Source organism: Eptatretus burgeri, chromosome 6 (assembly GCF_056783735.1).
Source record: "Eptatretus burgeri isolate ZD-2024b chromosome 6, Ebu_testis_v1, whole genome shotgun sequence".
Lineage (NCBI taxonomy): Eukaryota > Metazoa > Chordata > Myxini > Myxiniformes > Myxinidae > Eptatretus > Eptatretus burgeri.
The window spans coordinates 113,865,463-113,878,513 of record NC_140966.1 but is presented as its reverse complement, the minus strand read 5'-3'; the positions used below and the strand labels follow the sequence as shown (position 1 = coordinate 113,878,513).

At 45.4% G+C, this 13,051-nt stretch overlaps 1 protein-coding gene across 5 annotated transcripts in view; it reads left to right on the top strand.

The window, feature by feature from the left end:
• LOC147025659 (CMRF35-like molecule 5) overlaps positions 1-13,051 on the top strand; it is a 59,341-nt gene that overhangs the window by 33,889 nt on the left and 12,401 nt on the right. For 3 of the 5 annotated variants that reach the window (XR_015059628.1, XM_085886877.1, XM_085886880.1), the window contains 2 exons: positions 2,131-2,233; positions 8,981-9,040. Coding sequence is in view for 4 of the 5 variants with exons in the window: in XM_085886877.1 (XP_085743003.1) it covers positions 2,131-2,233; positions 8,981-9,040 (163 nt within the window). In the remaining variant the exon portion in view is untranslated. The remainder of the gene's footprint in view (positions 1-2,130; positions 2,234-8,980; positions 9,041-13,051) is intronic. The other 2 variants (XM_085886878.1, XM_085886879.1) reach the window with 1 other exon arrangement.

Below are 13,051 nucleotides of genomic sequence, written 5' to 3'. Positions count from 1 at the left end.
ACACACACACACACACACACACACACACACACACACACACACACACCCTTTTGTGTGTGTGTGTATGTATGTATTTTATATTTATATATATATATATATATATATATATATATATATATATATATATATATATATATATATATATATATATATATATATATATATATTGTTACGGATTCGCGCCCGCCGGCGTGCTGACGGCCACGTAACTCGAATCGCGGCACGTCGCCCACCGGACGGACAATCCAGTCGTGACCCTCTCGGACTAACGCCGGGAACCAGTCACGGGTGGACCTTTCGGTCTCACCGCGATCGAGCCAATCGGCCCCCGCGTGGGATAGGGTTGCTCGCCAAATTCGACCTACCTAAGTACCCACACGGAGGGTAGACCGGGCGATCGCACCTCGCCGCAGGTCGACTTCGGACACGGGCCACTTAAGCGACCCGTTCCGTACTATCGGGATAACCGAGCGGTGTTATTCGTCGGCCTCGACGGTTCGATTAATTATCGGGCGTCTTAGCCCAGGACCAACCCTTTACGTGAAGCAAGATGGGGATTCAATGAAAGAAATGACGAAGCGAAGCGGGAAAACAGTTCAACATAAAGCACATTTATTCGCGATGAACGGAAAGCACACATATACAATTCCACCAAAAGCACATAGAAAAGAAGAAGACAAAAAGCAAATGCGACAATGCAGATCTAATACAGATTACGCGAGCACACGGCAACACTTATACAATTTTACTTCACAGACGGCGCCGACAACACACATTCCCAAAGCAAAAGGAAAGAGAACCACCCTCCAGGATGAGGGGGTAGGCGGGCCTGGGGCCGAGACCGTGTCGGGCCTACCCGTCTGGTGATGAGACGCGGAGCGGCGGTGGTGCCTCAACTCTGCGGGCCTCGCGGACAGTGTCTGGTAGGGGGTGGGAAGGGGGCCCCCTTGGTCGCACTATCTCAGCGCGGGGGGAAACAGGAGGGGGTTGCTGATGCTCGGGGAAAGGAGGATTTTTACTCTGTCTCGGGTCCCGCGACGAGCGTCTCCACCTCGACCAGGTCGCGCCGTCGGCCTCCCTGGTGTGCAGCTCCCGGCACCGACGCGAGCACCCCCTCGTCTGCCTTCGCCGCCGCCACCTCTCCACAGCTCCGTCCTCTTCGCTCCGACTCCAACTCCGAACTCTTCCTCCTGCGAACTTCCCAACTGCACTCAACTCCAACGCACACGACGACCCTTTTCTGACGAACGCAGCCGCTTATATAAGCCCCGTGGCTTCGCCTTTGACCCCCTGCCTTCGACCTTTCACCTCGCTCCCCATTGGCCCGAGAAAAAGTGGGCGTGAATGCATTTTGATCCATGAATTTGCATATAGCGACCGCCCTCCAACGCCCTGGAGGCGGGGCCAAATCGCCCCTTGCTCACCGATTGGACGGAACAAAAGTGGGCGTGAGTCGTTTTTGATCCGTTTTTGGAGCGGAAAGTCCGTGGTTTTGTACACGCTGTTCGGCGCGCGCCCTGCACGAGTCCAATACCGGTACCCACAAGCGGCGCAAGAACGGTGGCGATGCGACGGTTGCAAGGTGTGACGGTAAAGGTCGTGGCTGTTGTGGTGAAGCGGCGTTGTGGTGGGTGGTTGATGTTGTGATGACTGTTGAGACGTGGTTGGTGGTGGTAATAATGGCGGTTGGTCCAAAATAAAGATAGTAAAAGAAAAACGGCTATCCTGAAGAGTCGCAGCACGCATAAATGACATGTATTCCCACTAGACAACGGGTTTGGGCCTAACTACACATGTACTTACCGAGATATCTCACCTAAGGGACCTGAATGGTGGTTTGCGAATTTGGTCAACCACAACAATATATATACACGTTTATATAAATGCATACCTTCTTGAAGAGCATTTTGTAACATTGTTTTAATTATATTTTGATTCCTAATAGGAATGATGTTACAGGTATCATGTAATATCCTTTTTGGAGAGTTATCTATTTGTGCTGGTACGCTGGTCAAGGTGTATGAAAGTTCACTCACCTGTTTTGTTGTTCTATAAAAGGTTATTGAGCTTGGAATTTGATATCCTGAGGTGTGATGACATTGTTATGTTATTTTTTTTATTTATCTGCAGATTCAACATCCCTTTGGAAGATTGTTATCCCCATTGTGGTGATTGGGTTATTATTATCCATTGCTGGAATCGTATTCTTTCTTTACAAGAAAGGACATCTCAGGTGAGTTTCCATTCTACCTGAATGTTTGTTCCTTCAACGCAGAAAGTGATGTTTGAGGTTTTTACGAAAACAGTGTTGGTTGGTGATGTTAAGGTGATGTGATGGGAAATCGCCGGCTTTCCACCAAATGTATGTCACCCTGCAGTCATCCATGATTGCGGACAGGATTTACTCAATTTATTTATTTATTTATTTTGGTCTCATACCCCTGCTGAACATTCAGAAAGCTTGGTGTTCCACATCGAGCCAACAGCGCTTTCCCTTCCCGAGTTGATCATGTCTTCCTTTACCCTCCCCTCCACCTCTCTACACTGACTTGCGATGAATGCTCTGGACATGCTGCTTGTGCTGGGAGAGATTGGAAAGGCGGCCCTTGATTCGGTCCTGATTTTTATTATTATTATTTTTAGGTGCAAATCAGTTATCTATCTTGAGCTATTATACTGTATGCTTTACAATGACTGTCGTTTCATGCTCAGTTACTCGTTTTCCTACCCCTTCTTTGCAATATTGTAAGCTCCCCTTTGACGCGTGTTCTGTTTGCGCGTTTTTGGAATAGTGTGTGCCTTTCGTTTACACCACTTTTTAGCTTACGCTCACGAGTGATTCGAGTGCGTGAGTGATGCTGCGATTTAATTTTCGCACTGAACAGCATGAAAACGTGTTTGTTATCACAGCTGATGTCGGCTGGATAGATTTCCTCCCTCGCCCTCGTTTCCCCGCTTTCCCCTCCCTCAGTTAGTTTCCGGAAACCCTCCATCTTGGCTCCGTGCGTTTGTTGATGTGTTTACCATTTTGCGCGTGAATTGTGCCACTGTAATAAGTGTACCCTCTGCAGTCATCACGGGAAAGTGTCCGTGGTGTAGCGAGGTTGGTCGTGTGAGCAAAAGACAGAGGAAGGCCGTCACTGTTGAAGTAAAAATGGATTTTTTTTTGTGGATGGTATGAAAGAGATGATCATACAGCTGATAGGAGGCGTGCGCTGGGCCTTTGTGAGTCCACGTTGCGGAAAACATAAAAGAAAGTGTTAAATGTGGAACCTCAATGAGTGCGACCAAGACATCGTCTGCTCGAAGTTCTATTCTGGAAAAAAAATGGAACACGTGCTGAACGCATGGATTGAACACCAAAACCAGGAGAACGTGCCTGTCAGCATGCTTGTGATTCCAGCAAAGACCAGAAGCATTTATAAAGACTTGATAATAAGTGATGAAGGTGAAGTGAAGCCATTTTAACGCTAGTTCTGGGTGGTTTTCGAACTTCTGGAAGCGTTACAACTACCGCAACATCAAAATGACCGGAGAGGTTGCTGCTGCCGACACCGATGCTGCCGAGAAGTTTCCTGCGTTTCATGGAAGGTGGATATTCTCCAAAACAAATTTTCAACATTGATGAGATGGGTCTGTTTTGGAAGAGGAGCCACGTAGGATGTACATTTCTCTTGAAGAGAAGAGTATACCTGGGGGTGGGGGGGGGGGGACTTTGCCTTCAATTTGTTCACGGCTTCAAGGATTTCAGCGTGAATAATGGTTTGGCGAAAGCATGACGAAACATCGTCAAAATGGCCAAGACTGTCTGCTTTGATGAGGTGGAGGAGGGTGATGTAGAGGAGTTGCTGGATTTGTACCAGGAGGAGCTCTCAAATGGGGACCTTCTAATGCTGGAGAAGGAACGCCAGGTGTCGGACTCGGAGGCAGAAAGTGAAGAGGTTGAGCCACTGCGGACTCTCACTAGTAAAAGGATGGTGGAGGCTTTCCGCCTCATTGATGTGGGTCTCACCATCTTCGATGAAGATGACCCCAACACGGAACGCAGCTCAAGAGTGGCCCGAAATGTCCAAGCGGACCTCAGCTGCCGCATGTTGATTCAACAAGAAAAGCAGATGAAGGCAGCTCAGACATCTTTTTGTTTTCCTTGTTTCCAAAGAAATGAAGTGAAAGGACGATGTCAGTGAGCCCTCGACATCGAGCGGTCAAAAAGCTAAACCGCATCTCATATCGTCAACATCATCAACACCACCATTTTCACCAAGCTCATCTGACACAGATGATCCCCCTCCTCTATAACTCCTCCACTTCCTTCCCCTCAACACTTCCAGAAATAAGAAGACATCAGCACCAGCAGGTAACGACGTGTTAACATCCCCTTTCTTTAATTTTTCTATTTTTAGTTGCTAGAATTTATTAAATGCGACAGTATGCGGTCGTGTTTTCACAATGTTTCATTGTTTATATCTTAAACATTATAATTGAAATAATCCTCCTTTCTCCACCTCTTCCTCCTCTCTCCACCTCTTCCTCCTCTCTCCACCTCTTCCTCCTCTCTCCACCTCTTCCACCTCTCTCCACTTCTTCCTCCTCTCTCCTGTACAACAAGGTCACAGATGGGGTGCCAACATTAAAATGAGCTCCGTCCGACCGACCGACCAATCATTCGTCCATGTACTTTTGTGTACATGATATTTCAAAAACCGTTGAACATTTGCCTTTCATATTGCATCTGTCTAATTCTCATGACATTAGATCACGGCAACCATCTCGGTGTCGGGGATGGGGATCGAACCCCGAATTACAATGCTGTAATTCGGAGTCACACAATCATCAACAAATATAATGGCTTATTTCAACAAGGACAATGTACCTTCACACACACAGCACAACAGGTCAAGGACAGTTTTATAAATGCTTTCAATCATCCATCTGTGCACCAGCCGAACAGAATGCTGTTCCACTTGTAACAAACTGCACAAAACCACGGAGACCTGTACCGTTCAAACACTGTTGAAGCGGGAACACCACACAACACACCCCTGATCTCACAAACTGCTCTGCTGCTCCCCCCCCCCCCTTCTCCTGATTTCTATCCCATCGGGGTCTTTGTACCCTAAAATAGGGAGGTAGCTCATCATATCATCCTTGAGCAAGGCACATCTTGTGATTATGAGAGGACAACAATAAGGATGAGGGTCACTGGAAGTTTATCCATTTAGCATATATGGGAGTCTTTCTCCAGTTTTAACAATCATGACAAAGGGTAATAATATCATTATATGGAATTTTTACAAGTCATCGGTATTTCCAACACAGCATAATTATTTACTTTTCCTCCAGGCATCAGTAAAGGGAAGTTCACCCTCCCTCGGGTTTGGAAATGGAAAGTGCCTTGAGCAGTCAGTCGTGCCTTGGAAAAAGGGAAGGAAGTATTGTATTTATCTTTCCACCCCACATTTGCTAACTTTAATAGGAAAGTTTTATCGATAAGATTATACTTCAATCACCAAGAAATATTAAAACAAAGTAATTAATCAAAGTTTAACTAAAATGCAAAAGCAAAAAACAATCTTTAATCAACAGAAGATGGTTTTAACTGAATGAAAAGACTGAAATCTCGATGTCAGCCTTCACATTAGTATGGCAACTGTCTCGCTAACTTGGCTTGTGTACACGATATTTCAAGAACCATTCATGATTTAGCTTTCATATTGCACAGATCTATACCTCATACCATCCAAAAGGCGGGGAATCGAGAGTATCAGCTCTGTGTCCTGTTGCTGCCTTATCCATTCAGTGAACTAGTGCCCTGAGCCCTGATTATGTATACAAAAAAAGTAAGTCGTGGAAACCTTACTTTCAACTGTAAGCAAAATAATGGAACCCATCATCACAGTTGACATCGAATCCTTGTTTTTCCACTGACGTCCTCATCACAGTTAACCATTTTATTTTCTGACCTGGTCACTCCAACATGGACATGTGACTTCTGCTCTCATCAATGGATGGAAGCCTTGAATTTCAGGAAAAAGATCAGTGGCATCTCCCAAGACATATCTCGAGCATATTAGATATCTAATACCCCGCTTTGCACTCCAAACTCTGCTCATGGCACGCAAGGCTGAAACCACTCACAACTGACTGACTTCCTCACCGCTCTCTTAATAATCAGCATGTGGCACTCAACTGCATCCTCTAATCTCCTCTTCCTGTCCAGGCTGGAGTTTCTCAAAACAGTGTTCTTGGCCCTATGCTTTTCTCATCCTCTTAAATGATCTCTCTGACACTTTATGTTTTTGCAGATGACTCCACCATCTCCCGTACCATCTGTCATCCCTCGGATCGGCAGGCAGCAGCCTCCTCACTTTCTGCAGACCTGGATAAAATCACAAGCTGGTCAAACACTTGGAACATGTCCTTCAACCCTGAAAAATCTCACTCTCGCTATGTCTTTCCGAAAGGACAGTATATAGTGGGGGTTTTCCAGATGGTTCTTTCTCAACAATCCTCTTGAAAAAGGTCTGTCTCTCAAGCTTTTGGGTCTCACCATCTGCCATTATCTTTCCTGGGAAAGCCACTTTTCCAAGCTGGCCTCCAAAGGCAGTCTCCAACTGGGAATCCTCCGCAATGCAAAGTCCTTCCTTGGCACACCTGAGCCCTTAACCACATATATAGTTTTCATCCACAGCTTGATGGAGTACTGCTCTCCCTTCTGGGCTGGTGCTCCTTCCTCACACCTAACTTGGCTTAATGCTGTGGAAACCAAGACTTTTAGGATCACTGGTATCTTCTGTGATACGGCTGAGTCTTTGGGTCTTTCACTCTCTCACCACAGGCAGGTCAGTGGTCTTTCTGTCTTTTACCGTTCCTCTCTGTCTGTGCTGTCCCGCTAATATTTCCGCAGGGCGCTCAAGGTCTGCCAGCAACCCCCTTCTGGTGAAACTGCCCAAATCAAGAATTACTGCTCACCTTCACTCTTTTATTCCTCTCTTTTCTTTTTTTTTCCTACCTTTGGAACAAATTCAAGCACTCCAATTCCACTCTTCCTTTGAGGTCTTCAAAACAGCTGTTCACCAACATCTCATATCTTCCCCCATCCAAAAACCATCTTTTTCTACCCCTGTTAACCCACCGCAAACCCACCTCCTTCGGATTCCCTGTTACCTTGTTTGAAAGTCCCTGTAGTGTCCATCTTGTGTGCCCTGTCCCACCCCTCTCTCTTCCACAGATCTCCTGATGTCCCTGTTCCCAACTGTTGTGCTTCCCTCTCTTGCCCCCTCTGGTCTCCTGCTCTCCTTGTTATATGTTCTTTGTGTTAGCTCTTATATGAGCCACGACTAGTACACAAAAATAAAAATCCTCCTATTGAATCTTCCAAAATCCAGGCTCACTGCTCACGTCAACTCTTTTGTTGTTCTGTTTTCTCGCTTATGGAGTCAACTTCCAAAGTCTGTTCAATCTTTCTTTTGGCTGTTCATCACCAGATCTTCAAGATGGCTGTTACCTCTGCCACCGAAGGTGAAGGAGGTTGTTTTCACCCCTTTCTGTCTGTATGTTATTTGCAAAATTGAAGATTTTTCAAGTATATTGGTTTGTCGATTTTGTTGTTCTGTCTGTCTGTCTGTCTCTGTCGCCTACAGGTTAAAATTTTAAACCGATCTTATGAAACTTCACCACATGGTAGAGTTTGTCAAAAGGAAGAAGCCTATTGCTTTTGAGGTCAAAAGGTCAACGTAGGCCAAAGGTCAACAACTTCGGTGAGATTTCTAAAATCCTCAATTATCATCCGATTGACTTGAAATTTGAAGAGGATTTATATTTCAGGTCAGTGAATTGAACCAGCCAATTATTTTTGAGGTCAAAATATGCCAAAGGTAGACAACTTAGGTGTGCTGTCTCATCTATTTTCCTTCGATTGACTTGAAATTTGAAGAGGATTTATATTTCAGGTCAGTGAATTCAACCAGCCAATTATTTTTGAGGTCAAAATATGCCAAAGGTAGACAACTTAGGTGTGCTGTCTAATCTATTTTCATTCGATTGACTTGAAATTTGAAGAGGATTTGCACATCCAGTTACTGAATTCAACCACCAATTATTTTCGAGGTCAACATAGGCCAAAAGGACAACATAGTCTGAATTTCTAAAATTATACATTTTTATCCGATTGACGTGAAATTTGAAGAGGAGTTGCATGTTTGGTCATTGAATTCAACCACCAATTATTTTTGAGGTCAAATTTGTTTTCTCGATTTTGCAAGCATCGTGCTCTGCACGACGTCGTCGTCTTGTTTGTTTGGTTGTTTGTGTGCAGAATATCTCAAAAACTTATGGACGGATCCCAATGAAATTTTGTGGATAGGTTGGGTGTCGATTTTGATGAACATCGAATCCGGATCTGGATACGGAAATTATTTCATTTATAAAGTGATTATTCACCATTGAGAGATGGGGCCAAAAACGATGTCGTACTGTATGGCATGATATTTCAAAAATGTATTGGGCCCGACATGTTCTCGTGGATCAGGCATTTCGTGGCGGAGGTATGCACTCTACCGAGTGCCCTTCTAGTTTTGTTGTGTTTTGCTCTGTGTTCTAGCTCTTTCCTGAGCCTGGATTTTTGTATTAAAAAAAAACTTCTCATTTCCTATCCACACCCACAATGTGTTCAACCCTCATTAAGCCGATCTAACCTCGCCCTCATATTTGCAGGTTACTCTTTCGCCCCTTCCTGTCACCCTTCTGTTTCTGGTCATCCATTCCCCTAATTTTATTGCTTTTTTGCCCTCCAGTGTCGGTCATCTCTCTTTATCATGAGCTTTAGCTTTTCCATGAGTCGAGAAAATAATTGCATTTTATGCTGGTGTTTAGTTATGGTAATCGGGCAGAATTGATTGATTGTCACAAAGGTGTTGATGAAATCTGCCGATTACAAAATATTTTTTGATGTAGCTTTGTTGCATTTTTTTTTATGCAGGAAGAAGCCCTCCATCGATCGAGATGACAAGGATCTGGAACAAAACGAAATGCATCCCATGTAAACACCTGATTTTTCTTTCCATTCATGCATTTCCATTTTGGTTAACCCATGACCTGGTGTCTCACTCTCATTGTAACTTGTATCTTACTTGGTTGGCACTACCTTTAATATAACCGTCTCTCCAGACGTATGTCGAGCTCTCAATACAGTCTGGCATCCCGCCATTCCAACATTTCTGCTGATGACATCCAAGGCAAACTCCACGATTGGGTTCCTGACTTCCTCTACTCTCGTAGCCAACGTGTGGCTCTCAACATAATCTTTTCATCTCCTCTCCCTGTAAAGGCTGGAGTGCCCAAATGCAAGCGTCTTGGATCCAATCCTGTTCCTCATATTCAACAACGATCTCTGACTTTGGATCTCCATGACTCCACCCTCTGCCGTGACATCCCTCATCTTTCAGATAGGCAGGCAGCAGCCGATTACCTCTTCAGACCTTCATAAAATCACAAGTTGGTCAAACACTTGTAATAAGTCTCGCTCTCACTCTGTCTCTCTCTAGTCTCTATGTACATGTGAACAGAGTGACAAACCATACTGCACAGGAGAAATCCCAAAGATTGTGATTGGTCCATTGTATTTTGAAATCTCCAGTCTAATGGAAGAGTTGAAACGAGGCTTAGGTTGACGACAACACAAACCTCTTCATTTTGCATACAAGTCTTTTCCTGGAAATTATTACCTCCCAGGAAGCACAAGTCATCTTTAAAACTTTGTGGAAAAATGAGTTGAGGTATATGCCCAATGTTCTCAACTCGCCACGAGTAATGGAGATGACAGCGAGAGGACAAACAATATGGTGGCACCCATTAGAAACGCTGATGAAATGTGAACAGCTCAGTTTCCCTCCATTATGATAAGGAATTTTCAGATTCTGCAACCGGTCCAGACGGCATCAGCCCACGTGTCCTCAAAGCCTGCTCTTCTGCTCTTGCTCACCCTCTCTCTGTTCTATTCACCCTCTCATTTGCCCAAAGTCATCTGCCATCTGCTTGGAAATCTGCTAACATCACTGCCCTGCATAAAAAAGGTGCAAAAACAGATCCCTGTAACTACAGACCAATCAGCCTTCTCCCAATCATCAGCAAGGTGATGGAATCCATCATCGCTTCAGACATGAAATCCTTCCTCTTCTCCAATGGCTTGATTTCCAATCATCAATTTGGTTTCAGACCAGGTCACTCTACCCTGGATATGCTGCTTCTGCTCTCCCATCAATGGATGGAGGTCCTCAATGCCAGACAGGAAATCCGAGCTGTATCCCTGGACATATCACGTGCTTTTGACACAGTCTGGCACCCTGCCCTACTCACCAAACTCTCTTCCCATGGTATTCAAGGCCATCTCCACTCATGGCTCGCAGACTTCCTCTCCTGTCGCAGTCAACGTGTGGCCCTAAATGGAGTTCTTTCATCCCCTCTTCCTGTGCAGGCTGGAGTTCCTCAAGGTAGCGTTCTGGGCCCTGTTCTTTTTCTGGTTTTCATCAATGATCTCTCGGACTCTCTGGAAAATCCTCTATTTCTCTTTGCCGACGACTCCACCCTCTGCCGTACCATCTGTCATCCCTCAGACCGGCAAGCAGCAGCTTCTTCGCTCACTGCAGATCTGGATAAAATCACAAACTGGTCCAACATGTGGAACATGTCTTTCAATCCAGACAAATCTCACACTCTCACTATGTCTCTTCGAAAGGACCGTTTACAAAACCCCCCATCCACTTTCTCAACAATCCTCTGGAAGAAGTCTTTTCTTTCAAGCTTCTAGGTCTCACTATCTGCCATGACCTTTCCTGGGAAAGTCACATTTCCAACCTCGCCTCAAAAGCCAGTCGCCGACTGGGAATCCTCCGTCGTGCTAAGTCCTTCCTCGGCCCTCTTGAGCTCCTGACCACTTACAAAGCTTTTGTCCATAGCCTGATGGAGTACTGCTCTCCCCTCTGGGCTGATGCTCCTGCCTCCCACCTTTCTCGGCTTCACGCTGTCGAAACCAGGGCATTTAAGATCATCGGCATCTCCCGCAATGAAGCTGAGTCTTTGGGCCTCTCACTCAATCACCGCAGGTTGGTCGGTGGTCTTTCTGTCTTCTACCGACTCCTCTCCAGCCTTGCCCCGCCTGCTCTCTCTGCGATTTGTCCCCACCACATTTCCACAGGGCGCTCAAGGTCCGCCAACAACCCCCTTCTGGTAAAACTACCAAAATCACGAATCACTGCTCATCTTCACTCTTTCATTCCTCTTTTTTCCCTCCTTTGGAATAAACTTCCTCACTCTATTCTTTCCCATTCTTCCCTCCAGGCTTTCAAAACAGCTGTTCACCACCACCTCTTATCTTCCCCCATCCAAATCCTCGATCTTTTCTACCCCCGATAATCCACCCAAGCCCACTTCCTTCATTTCTCCTGCTTTCCTTCCTGAAAGTCCCTGAAATGTCAATCTTCTCTTCGCCATGTTCCCCATCCCATCCCCATCCCTCTCCCTTCCACAGTTCACCTAATGTGTCTGTTCCCCACTGTTTGGTCCCTTCCACTCCCGCCCCTCTTGTCTCATGCCTCCTTGCTGTGAGTTGTGCGTTAGCTCTCATATGAGCCTCGACCAAGGTATACAAAAAAAAAAAGGAACTAAATTTAATGTATATAGGGACTCGCCGTCTTAATGGCAACTCTTATCCTCCCTCTTCATCTTCTCTTTATAAGGGGTGAGGCCCAATGGCACCAAGCTTCTGCCCTACCTTGACCACGACACTCCTTCACTTCCTTCTGTCCTCAGCCAACTCTATCCACTCTCCAACCACCTTAACCTTACTGATATCCCTTCTCACATACATGATCCTCCCATCTCAGCCACGGTCTCCCTCTTTTCCTTTTTCATTGTTCCCTCAACCTATCCGTTCTCTTTGCCATTCTCTCTTTCCCCATCCGCACCAAGTTTCCAGCCAATCTCCCCATCAAGCTCATTTGCACACCAATCTCCTTCCTCAGTTCATCCATCCATCCTCTTATCCACCCTCTTCACTCCCACAATCTTCCTGAACCATTTGTTCTCACAAACCTGCAGTCTCTGTTGTTGTCTCCCTTTTTTTCATGCCACTGTCTCCAGACTGTAAAGGTCAGCCGGCATTGCACACAAAGCGTTGAATTGATATGGAAGTTTGTTTCAATGTACCCGTGCAATAAGGTAAGGCTAAATTGTGTGAAATTACAGGTGATGGAACCTAAAAAGGCAATAAACAATGATTCGAAGCTCCAATGTGCACACTAGAATTATAGTTTAAAATAACTCAAGATAAGCTATCAGATGTAATGCGATTATGCATCAAGCCAATACAAATAGTTTTGAGAATCCATTACAAAAAGGAGATGACTGTGTTTGTGTGTAATTATTACGAAGTTAACTAGAACGGCACTCAGAGTGCAAAGTCTTGCCTCGTGTGCTTATTCTGAACAAAAATGCCGTTGTTAACTGTTAAAGGATGGGCACACCCCCTCTAACTCCACAGCAAGAGACAAATGAAAGTGATTGGCAAAGGCTACTGCATAATGTACCAATTCCTCGGAACCAAAATTTGGTGACAAAAATAAATAATCATTTCTACTTCGCCAGGTTCCAGCCGCAAGGGGGGTCTTTTGATGAGTCTTTTCAGACAGGGCAGTGAGGTGGTAACCAGGTAAAGTTATTACCATTTTTTGCATCCACATCTCTTAGCTTAGGATTCTGAATAATCCTTTTAAAGCCCTGGGTCAAAGCAACCTGGACCAATCTGTCCCCATTTATGTTAAAATCACCCCCAACAATTACTGGGGCAGAGGTGCAAAGGGGGAGCTCCAACTGGCGCAGGAACTCCACTCTCTCCACAACTCTGTGGGGGGGGGGGGCATGCACGTTGTCCTGGGCCATGGGTGCTCGAAGAAACTTCCACCCTGAGTGGAGCCAATCGCCCCCGGATAATTTTTTTCTGATGTAAATACCTTGACATCTGGGCTCTTGATGAAGAACCCTAAACCTCTACAGA